Raw genomic sequence first — 18,093 nt, forward strand, 5'->3', positions numbered from 1 at the left:
AATTATGACCGAGCGTAAGCTGCTCTATGAGAACGATGTTTACCGTAGCACTGCGTCTAATATGTATCAAATAATTAAAGAATATATGATCGACTTGTGAATCTTAAGAAACTTCGAGGTAAGCGATATTTTTATGTAGGATTTACGTTGTTGGGACCGATATTTCACTTCGAGATATCCGAGTTATTCGAGTTTTCAGAGTTCGAACTATCAGAGTTTTTATTACTAAGATTAAGAACAGTGTAGGCCGGGACCGATGAAACACTTCGAGTTAAACGGGGTCTTCGAGTTAAACGAGTTCGAGATAACGAGGTTCGACTGTACTTACTTTCTCTGTCAAAGTCAGTATAAGGTTCTTGTTATATACTTACTTTCTCTATCAAAGTCAGTATAATGTTCTTGTTATATACTTACTTTCTCTGTCAAAGTCAGTATAATGGTCTGTCGACAGTTTGCTTATATTTATATTTGAAATACAGTTTATTGATTGTGATTTATTTACAGCTAAGCTGGCCAGACTTGGTACAGAACAGTGGAATCAGGGAAAACAAGCTGGTCTACAAATTCTCCTACCTTCCCGCGGGACTCTTCAATAGAGCACAGGTAAAAACCATTACTTCAGCAGAGCATAGGTGAAACAATGACATCAAATTAACAAAGCACAGGTATAAACCATGACATCACTACAACAGAGCACAGGTATAAACAATGACATCACTACAACAGAGCACAGGTAAAAACAATGACATCACTACAACAGATCACAGGTTTAAACCATGACATCACTACAACAGAGCACAGGTAAAGACCATGAAATTACTATAATAGAGCACAGGTATAAACCATGACATCACTACAACAAAGCACAGGTATAAACCATGACATCACTACAACAAAGCACAGGTATAAACCATGACATCACTACAACAGGGCACAGGTATAAACCATGACATCACTACAACAGAACACAGGTAAAAACCTTAACATCACTAAAACAGATCACAGGTAAAAACCTTGACATCACTACAACAGAGCACAGGAATAAACCATGACATCACTACAACAGATCACAGGTATAAACGATGACATCACTACAACAGAGTACAGGTAAAAACCTTGACATCACTACAACAGATCACAGGTATAAACCTTAACATCACTAAAACAGATCACAGGTAAAAACCTTGACATCACTACAACAGATCACAGGTATAAACCATGACACCACTACAACAGATCACAGGTAAAAACCTTAACATCACTAAAACAGATCACAGGTAAAAACCTTGACATCACTACAACAGATCACAGGTAAAAACCTTAACATCACTAAAACAGATCACAGGTAAAAACCTTGACATCACTACAACAGATCACAGGTATAAACCATGACATCACTCCAACAGATCACAGGTAAAAACCTTAACATCACTAAAACAGATCACAGGTAAAAACCTTGACATCACTACAACAGATCACAGGTATAAACCATGATAACACTACTACAGAGCACAGGTATAAACCTTGACATCACTACAACAGATCACAGGTATAAACCATGATAACACAACTACAGAGCAATGACATCACTACAACAGATCACAGGTAAAAACCTTGACATCACTACAACAGAGCACAGGTATAAACCATGACATCACTGCAACAGATCACAGATAAAAACAATGACATCACTACAACAGAGGACAGGTATAAACAATGACATCACTACAACATATCACAGGTAAAAACAATGACATCACTACAACAGATCACAGGTTTAAACCATGACATCACTACAACAGAGCACAGGTAAAAACAATGACATCACTACAACAGATCACAGGTAAAAACAATGACATCACTACAACAGATCACAGGTTTAAACCATGACATCACTACAACAGAGCACAGGTATAAACAATGACATTACTACAGCAGATCACAGGTAAAAACAATGACATCACTACAACAGATCACAGGTTTAAACCATGACATCACTACAACAGAGCACAGGTAAAAACAATGACATCACTACAACAGATCACAGGTAAAAACAATGACATCACTACAACAGATCACAGGTTTAAACCATGACATCACTACAACAGAGCACAGGTAAATCCCATGACATCACTTCAACAGAGTACAGGTCAAAACCATGACATCACTACAACAGAGCACAGGTAAAGACCATGAAATTACTATAATAGAGCACAGGTATAAACCGTGACATCACTACAACAGAGCACAGGTAAATACCATGAAATCACTTCAACAGAGTACAGGTCAAAACCATGACATCACTACAACAGAGCACAGGTAAATACCATGACATAACTTCAACAGAGTACAGGTCAAAACCATGACATCACTACAACAGAGCACAGGTAAAGACCATGAAATTACTATAATAGAGCACAGGTATAAACCATGACATCACTACAACAAATCACAGGTAAAGACCATGAAATTACTATAATAGAGCACAGGTATAAACCGTGACATCACTACAACAGAGCACAGGTAAATACCATGACATCAATTCAACAGAGTACAGGTCAAAACCATGACATCACTACAACAGAGCACAGGTATAAACAATGACATCACTACAACAGATCACAGGTATAAACCATGACATCACTACAACAGATCACAGGTAAAGACCATGAAATTACTATAATAGAGCACAGGTATAAACCATGACATCACTACAACAGAGCACAGGTAAATACCATGACATCACTTCAACAGAGTACAGGTCAAAACCATGACATCACTACAACAGAGCACAGGTCAAAACCATGACATCACTTCAACAAAGCACAGGTAAAAACATGACATCACTACAACAGAGCACAAGTATAAACCTTGACATCACTACAACAGAGTATAGGTAAAAACCATGACAACACTACAACAGAGCACAGGTATAAACCATAATATCACTACAACAGAGCACAGGTAATAACCATGACATCACAAAAACAAAGAACTCGTCTGGTATAAACCATGACATCACTACAACAGATCACAGGTATAAACAATGACATCACTATAACAGATCACAGGTATAAGCACAGGTATAAACCATGGCATCACTACAACAGAGAACAGGTATAAACCTTGACATCACAACAACAGAGCATTGGTAAAAATTATGACATCACTACAACATAGAACAGGTATAAACCTTGACATCACTACGACAGAGCACAGGTATAAACAATGACACCACTACAACAGAGCACAACTATAAACCTTGACATCACAACAACAGAGCATTGGTAAAAATTATGACATCACTACAACATAGAACAGGTATAAACCTTGACATCACTACAACAGATCTCAGGTATAAACAATGACATCACTACAACAGATAACAGGTATAAACCATGACATAACTACAACAGAGCACAGGCAATAACCATGACATCACAAAAACAAAGAACTCGTCTAGTATAAACCATGACATCACAACAACAGAGCATTGGTAAAAATTATGACATCACTACAACATAGCACAGGTAAAAACCAAGTATAAACCTTGACATAACTACAACAGAGTACAGGTAAAAACCATGACAACACTACAACAGAGCACAACTATAAACCTTGACATCACAACAACAGAGCATTGGTAAAAATTATGACATCACTACAACAGAACACAGGTATAAACCATGACATCACTACGACAGAGTACAGGTAAAAACCTTGACATCACTACAACAGAGCACAGGTATAAACAATGACATCACTACAACAGAGCACAGGTCAAAACCATGACATCACTACAACAGAGCACAGGTAAAAACCATGACATCACCTCAACAAAGCACAGGTAAAAACATGACATCACTACAACAGAGCACAAGTATAAACCTTGACATCACTACAACAGAGTATAGGTAAAAACCATGACAACACTACAACAGAGCACAGGTATAAACCATAATATCACTACAACAAAGTACATTTAAAAAGCATGACATCACTACAACAGAGCACAGGTAATAACCATGACATCACAAAAACAAAGAACTCGTCTGGTATAAACCATGACATCACTACAACAGAGCACAGGTATAAACAATGACATCACTACAAAAGATCACAGGTATAAACAATGACATCACTACAAAAGATCACAGGTATAAACAATGACATCACTACAAAAGATCACAGGTATAAACAATGACATCACTACAAAAGATCACAGGTATAAACAATGACATCACTACAAAAGATCACAGGTATAAACAATGACATCACTACAAAAGATCACAGGTATAAACAATGACATCACTACAACACATCACAGGTATAAACAATGACATCACTACAACAGAGCACAGGTAATAACCATGACATCGCAAAAACAAAGAACTCGTCTGGTATAAACCATGACATCACTACAACAGATCACAGGTAAAAACCATGTCATCACTACACGAGATCACAGGTAATAACCTTGACATCACTACAACAGATCACAGATAAAAACCTTGACATCACTACAACAGAGCACAGGTATAAACAATGACATCACTACAACACATCACAGGTATAAACAATGACATCACTACAAAAGATCACAGGTATAAACAATGACATCACTACAAAAGATCACAGGTATAAACAATGACATCACTACAACAGATCACAGGAATAAACCATGACATCACTACAACAGATCACAGGTAAAAACCATGACATCACTACAACAGATCACAGGTTTAAACCATGATAACACTACTACAGAGCACAGGTAAAAACCATGTCATCACTACACCAGATCACAGGTAAAAACCATGTCATCACTACACCAGATCACAGGTAAAAACCATGTCATCACTACACCAGATCACAGGTAATAACCTTGACATCACTACAACAGATCACAGGTATAAACCATGATATCACTACAACAGAGCACAGGTATAAACCATGATATCACTACAACTAATCACAGCTAAAAAAACATGACGTTACTAAAACAAATCACAGGTATAGACCATGACATCACTACAACAGATCACAGGTTAAACCATGACATCACTACAACAGAGCACAGGTCAAACCATGATATCACTACAACAAATCACAGCTAAAAAAACATGACGTTACTAAAACAAATCACAGGTATAGACCATGACATCACTACAACAGAGAATATGAATTAATACGGACAACTGTCATCAATAAATAAAACATATGACTCATCAATAATGGGAGAACTGATGACTGGTTATATAACTCAACAGAACTAACGCTTCCTATTTTTAGCTCAAAATACTTGCCAAACTGATAGAACTGATTACATTACACAGTATTACACAGTATTACACATCTCAAGTCTTGAGCTCCCGAATGTTTTGTGTGTTTCATACAAGTGGAGACAGTTTGATCTCAATCATGTCCCAACAGAAAAACTCAGCAGAGCTGATCACTTTTATCATTGATTTTCAAGAGAATTATTTTTATAAAACTAACGAAGTGTTTTTAGAAATTCTGTTTGTTGCTTGTTAATGTTGAAATATTCTCACTTTAGGTGAGGTTGTTTCAGTTCTCTGATGGAAAAATTATCTGGAAGAAAGGCTCCATGCTGAACAAAAACAGACATTTAGCCTTGATACGACAGGAAAAGTAAGTTACCTTATTCAGCCAATGTGTTTGCCTTATATTAACAACATGAAGGAGACCAGCCAATATCATCCTCAATACTCCAGGGTTTACATTAGCTCACTTCATCTTAGATACATCAGGGGTAACAGAGGGTCATTTCATCCTCAATACTACAGGGGTAACACTAGCTCACTTAATCCTTGATACTACTGGGGTAACATAAACTCACTTCATCCTCGATAATACAGGGGTAACACTAGCTCACTTTATCCTCGAAACTACAGGGGTTACTCTAGCTCACTTCATCCTCCATACTACAGGGGTAACATAAACTCACTTCATCCTCGATAATACAGGGGTAACACTAGCCCACTTTATCCTCGAAACTACAGGGGTAACACTAGCTCACTTAATCCTCGATACTACAGGGGTTACACTAGCTCACTTCATCCTCGATACTACAGGGGTAACATAAACTCACTAAACCCTTGATACTACAGGGGTTACACTAGCTCACTTCATCCTCGATACTACAGGGGTTACACAAGGTCACTTCATCATCGATACTACAGGGGTTACACTAGCTCACTTCATCCTCGAAACTACAGGGGTAACATAAACTCACTTCATCCTTGATACTACAGGGGTTACACTAGCTCACTTCATCCTCGATACTACAACAGTAACATAAACTCACTTCATCCTTGATACTACAGGGGTTACACTAGCTCCCTTCATCCTCGATACTACAGGGGTAACACTAGCCCACTTCCTCCTCGATACTACAGGGGTAACACAAGGTCACTTCATCCTTGATCTCACTTAATCCTTGATACTACAGGGGTAACACTAGCTCACTTCATCCTTGATACTACAGGGGTAACACTAGCTCACTTCGTCCTCGATACTCCAGGGGTTACACTAGCTCACTTCATCCTCGAAACTACAGGGGTAACATAAACTCACTTCCTCCTTGATACTACAGTGGTTACACTAGCTCCCTTCATCCTCGATACTACAGGGGTAACACTAGCTCACTTCATCCTCAATACTACAGGGGTTACACTAGCTCACTTCATCCTCGATACTACAACAGTAACATAAACTCACTTCATCCTCGATACTACAGGGGTTACACTAGCTCACTTCATCCTCGATACTACAGGAGTAACACTAGCTCACTTCATCCTCGATACTACAGGGGTAACACTAGCCCACTTCATCCTCGATACTACAGGGGTAACACAAGGTCACTTCATCCTTGATACTATAGGGGTTACACTAGCTCACTTAATCCTTGATACTACAGGGGTAACACTAGCTCACTTCACCCTTGATACTACAGGGGTAACACTAGCTCACTTCGTCCTCGATACTCCAGGGGTTACACTAGCTCACTTCACCCTTGATACTACAGGGGTTACACTAGGTCACTTCATCCTTGATACTACAGGGGTTACACTAGCTCACTTAATCCTTGATACTACAGGGGTAACACTAGCTCACTTCATCCTTGATACTACAGGGGTTACACTAGCTCACTTCACCCTTGATACTACAGGGGTTACACTAGCTCACTTCATCCTCGATACTACAGGGGTAACACTAGCTCACTTCATCCTCCATACTCCAGGGGTAACACAAGGTCACTTCATCCTTGATACTATAGGGGTTACACTAGCTCACTTCATCCTTGATACTACAGGGGTTACACAAGGTCACTTTATCCTCCATACTACAGGGGTTACACAAGGTCACTTCATCCTCGATACTACAGGGGTAACACTAGCTCACTTCTTCCTCACTACTCCAGGGGTAACACAAGGTCACTTCATCCTTGATACTATAGGGGTTACACTAGCTCACTTAATCCTTGATACTACAGGGGTAACACTAGCTCACTTAATCCTTGATACTACAGGGGTAACACAAACTCACTTCATCCTCGATACTACAGGGGTAACACTAGCTCACTTCATCCTTGATACTACAGGGGTAACACTAGCTCACTTCATCCTCAATACTACAGGGGTTACACTAGCTCACTTAATCCTTGATACTACAGGGGTAACACTAGCTCACTTAATCCTTGATACTACAGGGGTAACACAAACTCACTTCATCCTCGATACTACAGGGGTAACACTAGCTCACTTCATCCTCAATACTACAGGGGTTACACTAGCTCACTTCATCCTCAATACTACAGGGGTTACACTAGCTCACTTCATCCTCAATACTACAGGGGTTACACTAGCTCACTTCATCCTCAATACTACAGGGGTTACACTAGCTCACTTCATCCTCAATACTACAGGGGTTACACTAGCTCGCTTATTCCTCGATATTACAGGGGTTACACTAGCTCACTTCATCCTCGATACTACAGGGGTAACACTAGCTCACTTCATCCTCAATACTACAGGGGTTACACTAGCTCACTTCATCCTCAATACTACAGGGGTTACACTAGCTCGCTTCATCCTCAATACTACAGGGATAACACTAGCTCACTTCATCCTTGATACTACAGGGGTGACACTAGCTCACTTCATCCTTGATACTACATGGGTTACACTAGCTCACTTCATCCTCAATACTACAGGGATATAGCTCACTTTAGACCAAATTGTCCTTTAAATATTGTTGTTTGAAGTTTTTAACAAATTTGACCCCTGTGACCTTGAAAGTAGTTCAAGGTCATTTTAATGTGGAAACTTTATAGCACCTTTTCCCATCCACCTTCTTGTCAAATGTTGTGATCCTAGGTCCACCAGTTCCTCAGAAGAAGTCGTTCAAAAGAAAAAGTTGACAGACAGACAACGGACGGAAAGATGACGGACTCGCAGTACGGCATGTTGTGACAGTTGTATTAATTGTAGTTTTTCCATCGTACTATGATAATGTGTGTTTATCCATAGTGACTCCGAGCTGGTGGTACTGGTACAGGGTCCACAGCCAGAAAACATTTTGCTGTTGATTCATGAGGTGTTCGAGAGTCTCATCGAGGAGTCCTTCCATGGAGTTATGTACGACTTCTTCATCCCCTGTCCCGACTGTATCAGCAAAGAGGTAACCACCAGATCTTATAGATGTAAACTGTATCAGCAAAGAGGTAATTACCACCAGATCTTATAGATGTAAACTGTATCAGCAAAGAGGTAACCACCAGATCTTATAGATATAAACTGTATCAGCAAAGAGGTAACCACCAGATCTTATAGATGTAAACTGTATCAGCAAAGAGGTAACCACCAGATCTTATAGATGTAAACTGTATCAGCAAAGAGGTAATTACCACCAGATCTTATAGATGTAAACTGTATCAGCAAAGAGGTAACCACCAGATCTTATAGATATAAACTGTATCAGCAAAGAGGTAACCACCAGATCTTATAGATGTAAACTGTATCAGCAAAGAGGTTTGTAGCAACCAGATCTTATTAGTATAAACTATACGTATCAGCAAAGTGGTTTGTAACATCCAGATCTTATTAATATAAACTATATCAGCAAAGAGGTTTGTAACAACCAGATCGTATAGATGTAAACTATACGTATCAACAAAGAGGTTTGTAACAACCAGATCGTATAGATGTAAACTAAACGTATCAGCAAAGAGGTTTGTAACAACCAGATCTCATGGATATAAACTGTGGTCACAAACAGATCTTATAGATATAAACTGTCGTCACAACCAGATCTTATTGATATAAACTGTCACGCCACTTCCTAAAAAGTGAGCCAATTTTTCGCCAATCACAAATGTTTTGGTGTTATTTTGTTGGAAAATTGATGAGACATTAGGCAAACAGAGCTTCACAGCATGGAGATAGATATAATCACTTGACAGATACATGTATAATTATATAGAAGGTATTGGGAGGAGGTCAAGAGACAGCACATGAACTTTTAAGATCGTCAGCACAATATTTAGGTTTTGCAGTAAAAGCAAAAAAAATGTTGTCACAAACAGATCTAATTGATATAAACTATTGTCACAAACAGATCTTATAGATATAAACTGTCATCACAAACAGATCTTTTTGATATAAACTGTCATCACAACCAGATCTTATTGATATAAACTGTCATCACAACCAGATCTTATAGATATAAACTATTGTCACAACCAGATCTTATAGATATATACTATTGTCACAAACAGATCTTATTGATATAAACTGTCAACACAAACAGATCTTATTGATATAAACTGTCATCACAACCAGATCTTATAGATATAAACTGTCATCACAAACAGATCTTATTGATATAAACTGTCATCACAAACAGATCTTTTTGATATAGTTTGTTTGTTTGTTTGTTTGATTTTGTTTAACGTCCTATTAACAGCTAAGGTCATTTAAGGACGGCCTCCCCTTTGTGCAAGATGCATGCGTGTAGTGTATGTGTGTGTATTTATAAACTGTCAACACAACCAGATCTTATTGATATAAACTGTCATCACAAACAGATCTTATTGATATAAACTGTCATCACAAACAGATCTTTTTGATATAGTTTGTTTGTTTGTTTGTTTGATTTTGTTTAACGTCCTATTAACAGCTAAGGTCATTTAAGGACGGCCTCCCCTTTGTGCAAGATGCATGCGTGTAGTGTATGTGTGTGTATTTATAAACTGTCAACACAACCAGATCTTATTGATATAAACTGTCATCACAAACAGATCTTATTGATATAAACTGTCATCACAACCAGATCTTATAGATATAAACTGTCGTCACAAACAGATCTTATTGATATAAACTGTCGTCACAAACAGATCTTATAGATATAAACTGTCGTTTCAAACAGATCTTATTGATATAAACTGTCATCACAAACAGATCTTATTGATATAAACTGTCATCACAAACAGATCTAATTGATATAAACTGTCATCACAAACAGATCTTATTGATATAAACTGTCATCACAAACAGATCTTTTTGATATAAACTCTCAACACAAACAGATCTTATAGATATAAACTGTCAACACAAACAGATCTTATTGATATAAAATGTAATCACAACCAGATCTTATTGATATAAACTGTCATCACAAACAGATCTTATTGATATAAACTGTCATCACAAACAGATCTTATTGATATAAACTGTCATCACAAACAGATCTTATTGATATAAACTGTCATCACAAACAGATCTTATTGATATAAACTGTCATCACAAACAGATCTTATTGATATAAACTGTCATCACAAACAGATCTTATTGATATAAACTGTCATCACAAACAGATCTTATTGATATAAACTGTCATCACAACCAGATCTTATTGATATAAACTGTGCGTATCAGCAAAGAGGTTTGTTATAAACAGATCTTACTCTCATTTGTGAAAGTCTGTATCAACAAGTTTTTTTCCACAAATATCTCTCTATTATTAATAAAAACAAAAACATTGAATGATATAGAACTTTTTCTGATCTCATGAGACGTGAAAAGTCAAAATGACAAATTCATTATATCTGTTTCTGACAATTGTTCCTTTGACAAATTTAGTAAATTTGGAAATTTTCAATAAAAGTTATCACATTAATTCACTAGTATATATATAGCATTGTTACAATAGTGACAAATATGATAATACAAACAACATCATAATTATCTAGGTATATCCATGTTGCCGTGTGTGGTTGTAACAAAACTTACTTGTGAAGGATGATTGTCAATAACACTGACATGTTTGTGCTAACAGGGAACAAGAGAGCCATGCCTGTTTAAAGGGGAGTTAATCCGGCGGGCAGGAGACCTCAAAGCTCCATTTCTGCAGTGTACAAAATACTTCCACACTGTGTCAATGGGCCAGCTACTTGGTAAGACTTTCTGTATTTGTTTCCTAACGTTGACATTTTATCATTTTGTGTTGCCCTACTTAAACACATCAATATAAAGTGTTGATCTACTTTTTACATAATCCCTGAATTTGTCTTGATCTACTTTTACATGTCCCTGTATTTGTGTTGACCTACTTTAACACATTTCTGTATTTGTGTTGACCTACTTTAACACATTTGTGTTGACCTACTTTAACACATTTTTGTATTTGTTTTGACCTACTTTAACACATCTCTGTATTTTTGTTGACCTACTTTAACACATCTGTTTTTTATTGAACTACTTTAACACATCTCTGTATTTGTGTTGACCTACTTTAACACCTTTGTGTTGAACTACTTTAACACATTTCTGTATTTGTGTTGACTTACCTTAGCACATTTCTGTATTTGTGTTGACTTACCATAACACATTCCTGTATTTGTGTTGACTTATCCTAACACATTTCTGTATTTTTGTTGACCTACTTAAACACATCAATATAAAGTGTTGACCTACTTTCACATCTGTGTCTATTTGTGTTGACCTACTTTAACACATTTGTATTGACAAACTTTAACAAATCTCTGTATTTGTGTTGACTTACCCTAACACATCTCTGTATTTGTGTTGACCTACTTTAACACATTTCTGTATTTGTGTTGACCTACTTTAACACATCTCTGTATTTGTGTTGACCTACTTAAACACATCTCTGTACTTGTTGTCTACAGAGATGATGCCTGAGGAACAAGACTCGGACTTTGACATCCACCTACAACACAGTATAAGTGCATTGCAGTCACTCAACAGGAACATGGAAAATGATGTGGCCATCCTCTACTGCAAGGCAGACCTTCCCAAAATAGACACCTCAAAAGTGGATCCTGCCAAGATCAGACAGCATCTGGAGGAGTCTGGGTTGTCCTGGTAATGTCAGCTAACACCTACTTATGTGATCCTACAAGTACAACTGGAAGCCAAATCAACTACTTAATTGAGCATGTACACCATTCCATTTAAATCATTGACACATGTACTGTTCTGTCAAAACTTTCTAAGACCTTGTTTTTTCATATTTCTGTTGTATTTTTTACACTTTTTCTATATTGTGTATAATAATTGTTGTTTTCCACATTAATCTAACATGAGATGTTTAACTTATTTTAGCTGGTACCCAGACATGGAAGCTGGCACCAAAATGAATGACATGATGATGGCTCTGAAAAACTGCAAGGTAATAAGGTGGTTCGGTTCCATCAACATAAATTTGAAATGGGCATTTCTTATGTTAAATATCGCGCTCATTGTAACATTGTTATGTAAGTAAGGAGGAAGCGCCAGTTAATTTGATTTTTTGAAGGTAAATCACTGATATTATATTTTTCTTGATTCTTACATTTGAGGGATTTGGATGGTTATGTAATTCCATAGAAGATAATTTCCTATAGATCTACATCACATGTAAGTAAGGGACTACTACAAACTGCCCCTATGTGTCTACAGGTACTGGTCGGTATCATGTCTGATGAGTTTGAGCGGGACCAGAATTGCAGCAATATGTTCCAGTATGCGATGGAGGGTCTTAGCAAACCATTCCACATCGCCTGTGTGGGTGAGAGTACGGATTGGCAGAAAACCGACCTGGGCATGAAAATTGGACAGCCGGTAAGTACAGTCACTCAGTACTGTTACTGTGGAGATAAAGTGGCTATAGTAATGATATAAGTAAACCATGCTGGGAGCTATGATCACAAGGTGACCTTAAATCAGTTTGCTATATCAGTAAAAATTTACGACAGGAGAGGGCTTGGGCTAAAGCGTTAAAGCTTGGAATAATTCCCCTAATAAGTATGTATGCTCTAATTAGTAAAACTGATTGTACATAACCATAACCATATGATATGTTAGGTAATGTTTAATCTTTTATAGAGAATGGCCATGATACGCACTGCTGAACGCTTCGATAAAAAGATCCCAGACCTGGTGGATATGGTCCAGGAGACTGTACAGGGAATTAATAATGTAAGTAAATAGGAGGCAGAGTGACCTGATATAGACCCCACATGGCCAGTAACACAATTTAATCACCTGAGACAAAGTCTGATGTAACCTGATATAGACACCACATGGCCAGTAACACAATTTAATCACCTGAGACAAAGTCTGATGTAACCTGATATAGACACCACATGGTCAGTAACACAATTTAATCACCTGAGACAAAGTCTGATGTGACCTGATATAGACCCCACATGGTCAGTAACACAATTTAATCACCTGAGACAAAGTCTGATGTGACCTGATATAGACCCCACATGGTCAGTAACACAATTTAATCACCTGAGACAAAGTCTGATGTGACCTGATATAGACCCCACATGGTCAGTAACACAATTTAATCACCTGAGACAAAGTCTGATGTGACCTGATATAGACCCCACATGGTCAGTAACACAATTTAATCACCTGAGACAAAGTCTGATGTGACCTGATATAGACCCCACATGGTCAGTAACACAATTTAATCACCTGAGACAAAGTCTGATGTGACCTGATATAGACCCCACATGGTCAGTAACACAATTTAATCACCTGAGACAAAGTCTGATGTGACCTGATATAGACCCCACATGGTCAGTAACACAATTTAATCACCTGAGACAAAGTCTGATGTGACCTGATATAGACCCCACATGGTCAGTAACACAATTTAATCACCTGAGACAAAGTCTGATGTGACCTGATATAGACCCCACATGGTCAGTAACACAATTTAATCACCTGAGACAAAGTCTGATGTGACCTGATATAGACCCCACATGGTCAGTAACACAATTTAATCACCTGAGACAAAGTCTGATGTGACCTGATATAGACCCCACATGGTCAGTAACACAATTTAATCACCTGAGACAAAGTCTGATGTGACCTGATATAGACCCCACATGGTCAGTAACACAATTTAATCACCTGAGACAAAGTCTGATGTGACCTGATATAGACCCCACATGGTCAGTAACACAATTTAATCACCTGAGACAAAGTCTGATGTGACCTGATATAGACCCCACATGGTCAGTAACACAATTTAATCACCTGAGACAAAGTCTGATGTGACCTGATATAGACCCCACATGGTCAGTAACACAATTTAATCACCTGAGACAAAGTCTGATGTGACCTGATATAGACCCCACATGGTCAGTAACACAATTTAATCACCTGAGACAAAGTCTGATGTGACCTGATATAGACCCCACATGGTCAGTAACACAATTTAATCACCTGAGACAAAGTCTGATGTGACCTGATATAGACCCCACATGGTCAGTAACACAATTTAATCACCTGAGACAAAGTCTGATGTGACCTGATATAGACCCCACATGGTCAGTAACACAATTTAATCACCTGAGACAAAGTCTGATGTGACCTGATATAGACCCCACATGGTCAGTAACACAATTTAATCACCTGAGACAAAGTCTGATGTGACCTGATATAGACCCCACATGGTCAGTAACACAATTTAATCACCTGAGACAAAGTCTGATGTGACCTGATATAGACCCCACATGGTCAGTAACACAATTTAATCACCTGAGACAAAGTCTGATGTGACCTGATATAGACCCCACATGGTCAGTAACACAATTTAATCACCTGAGACAAAGTCTGATGTGACCTGATATAGACCCCACATGGTCAGTAACACAATTTAATCACCTGAGACAAAGTCTGATGTGACCTGATATAGACCCCACATGGTCAGTAACACAATTTAATCACCTGAGACAAAGTCTGATGTGACCTGATATAGACCCCACATGGTCAGTAACACAATTTAATCACCTGAGACAAAGTCTGATGTGACCTGATATAGACCCCACATGGTCAGTAACACAATTTAATCACCTGAGACAAAGTCTGATGTGACCTGATATAGACCCCACATGGTCAGTAACACAATTTAATCACCTGAGACAAAGTCTGATGTGACCTGATATAGACCCCACATGGTCAGTAACACAATTTAATCACCTGAGACAAAGTCTGATGTGACCTGATATAGACCCCACATGGTCAGTAACACAATTTAATCACCTGAGACAAAGTCTGATGTGACCTGATATAGACCCCACATGGTCAGTAACACAATTTAATCACCTGAGACGAAGTCTGATGTGACCTGATATAGACCCCATATGGTCAGTAACACAATTTAATCACCTGAGACAAAGTCTGATGTGACCTGATATAGACCCCACATGGTCAGTAACACAATTTAATCACCCGAGACAAAGTCTGATGTGACCTGATATAGACACCACATGGCTGGTACCACAATTTAATCACCTGAAACAAAGTTTGGTGTGACCTGATATAGACCCCACATGGTCAGTAACACAATTTAATCATCCGAGACAAAGTCTGATGTGACCTGATATAGACCCCATATGGTCAGTAACACAATTTAATCGCCTGAGACAAAGTCTGATGTGACCTGATATAGAAACCACATGGTCAGTAACACAATTTAATCATCCGAGACAAAGTCTGATGTGACCTGATATAGAGACCACATGGCTGGTACCACAATTTAAGCACCTGAAACAAAGTTTGGTGTGACCTGATATAGACCCCACATGGATGGTACCACAATTTAATCACCCGAAACAAAGTTTGGTGTGACCTGATATAGACCCCACATGGTCAGTAACACAGTTTAATCACCTGAGAGAAGTCTGATGTGACCTGATATAGACACCACATGGTCAGTAACACAATTTAATCACCTTAGAAAATAAAGACTCTAGCCAAATGAGACAAAATGGTTGAATATAAACTAACTTTTTCAAGGATCATAAGGCTTAGGTCATGCTGTAATACCCTAACACCTTATAACCAGTCTCTGTAAGCTATGTCTGGTCCTGACAGTTCTAACTATACAGGAATGATAACTGCTGAACACTCCCTCCCTCCCAACATCATGATGTGTGCAAATTCACAGTTGTCCTTTTTCCATTAAATGGACTACTTTGCTTTGTATACACATTTCTTTCTACGTCACATCTCAAGTACAGAAAACATAACAAGACATCAACAAAGTAGAAGTTACATATGACAGACTGTGAACCCTATAATGTACAACTCTAATATTTACAAGAATTATAAACAAAAATAAAAACAAAATAATAAAACTATTCCTGGCACTGTGCTTGTTTATATTTGCTGTTTAAGTCTGAATGTTCTGATTGTAGAATGCCCTGGAACACCCTGCCTGTTTCATCAGCTACACCTGGGTAAACTCTCTTCAAGCAGTGAAGCAAGGTACAAAAGAACGTCCAGGCTCCGTAGGGTGGGGAGACCCTCGCGACATCAAGGACTTCCTGGAGAAAAAAGGCATCAAGTGCTGGATCGACCACGAACAAATGAGCAAGGTAAATGTTTAAGAGGTTTGCTGTAGAAAAGCACTTTGAGTGACGTATTTACATGTTATTGATGCTACAAATCATCAGCTAGGTCTGTCCGTTTCTCAGGCAGTATAACTCCAAAATGGTCAAAAAGAACCTCGCAAAATGTTAACATATATTGATCTAGTAGTCTGGCGTTGCCTTTTGCTATTTGGTATGCAACAGTTTTCATTTACTGTATTTTTTCTGTTACCATGGAAACTTTGTCCAAAGTCTTATTCCCTCACACACAAGTCAGAGATAAAGCTTGAGGTCTGAAATTTAGATGAAGATGAATTGCAGTAAAACTGAAGGACAAACTCACTTTCTAAAACTTTTCTAAAGCTCCCTTGGCGGGGGATCTGAATGTCTATATCCTTGCTGTCTTGTATAGTACAACTTTAGTGTCACTACAAATACATCTAGCATGTGTATATACGCAAAATGAACCTGTTATCGAAAACAAGATGTTTGTGCTTCTTGCTGTTCATTTAATGGCTACAGTTGTTTTATATATTTGGAAAGGTATGTCCATCTTACTTTTAAAAGCAAGATGGAAACAACTTGAGGAAGCCTAAATATTGTGACATTGAGTGACAATTGAGTTATCTTATAAAGATAGATGGTTTCTACAGTAGTCTATGACAGTTGTGGTCTGTTTCAGGATGGCCTTTATCATGATATTGCTGTGGGTCTACAGAACAGTCGTGTGCTGGTGGCTTGTGTGTCTGATGAGGTAGGCATAACACTTTATTACAGAAAATCACTAATTACTCTAGAAAATCACAGCAGTACAAATATAACTGCATGTAAATAATTTCTGGATACAACATAGCCGTACTCTAGATAATTACATTATAACTAAATAACAAAATCTGTGACTAAACCAGACTGACTTTAAAGTATATGCTGTTTGATGCCTTGTTATTGTATTGAAGTATTTGATGTTTGATGCCTTGTAATTTTGTTGAAGTATGTGATGTCCAATGCCTGTATGATGGAGATTCGGTTTGGGGTGTGTACAATGAACCTGCCTCTCATTGTTGTCGTGGTTGGTACTGGACAGAAGTGGAAGCAGTCTGAGGTAGGACTTTATATCGGATGACTTTGACAATATTGATCTTATGTCTTTGACATCATTGATCTGATGTCTTTGACAT

The 18,093-nt window shown here is 38.0% G+C and overlaps 1 protein-coding gene across 1 annotated transcript in view; it reads left to right on the forward strand.

The window, feature by feature from the left end:
- Positions 1-18,093, forward strand: part of LOC110458668 — a 168,477-nt gene that overhangs the window by 126,545 nt on the left and 23,839 nt on the right. Inside the window, exons 57-67 of the mRNA XM_021510496.1 lie at positions 505-603; positions 5,558-5,652; positions 8,553-8,703; positions 11,359-11,476; positions 12,212-12,407; positions 12,648-12,714; positions 12,984-13,145; positions 13,410-13,502; positions 16,742-16,921; positions 17,598-17,669; positions 17,907-18,017. Of these exons, the coding sequence (XP_021366171.1) occupies positions 505-603; positions 5,558-5,652; positions 8,553-8,703; positions 11,359-11,476; positions 12,212-12,407; positions 12,648-12,714; positions 12,984-13,145; positions 13,410-13,502; positions 16,742-16,921; positions 17,598-17,669; positions 17,907-18,017 (1,344 nt within the window). The remainder of the gene's footprint in view (positions 1-504; positions 604-5,557; positions 5,653-8,552; positions 8,704-11,358; positions 11,477-12,211; positions 12,408-12,647; positions 12,715-12,983; positions 13,146-13,409; positions 13,503-16,741; positions 16,922-17,597; positions 17,670-17,906; positions 18,018-18,093) is intronic.

The sequence above is a fragment of the Mizuhopecten yessoensis genome, unplaced genomic scaffold (assembly GCF_002113885.1).
Source record: "Mizuhopecten yessoensis strain PY_sf001 unplaced genomic scaffold, ASM211388v2 scaffold9685, whole genome shotgun sequence".
In the NCBI taxonomy this organism is placed as follows: domain Eukaryota; kingdom Metazoa; phylum Mollusca; class Bivalvia; order Pectinida; family Pectinidae; genus Mizuhopecten; species Mizuhopecten yessoensis.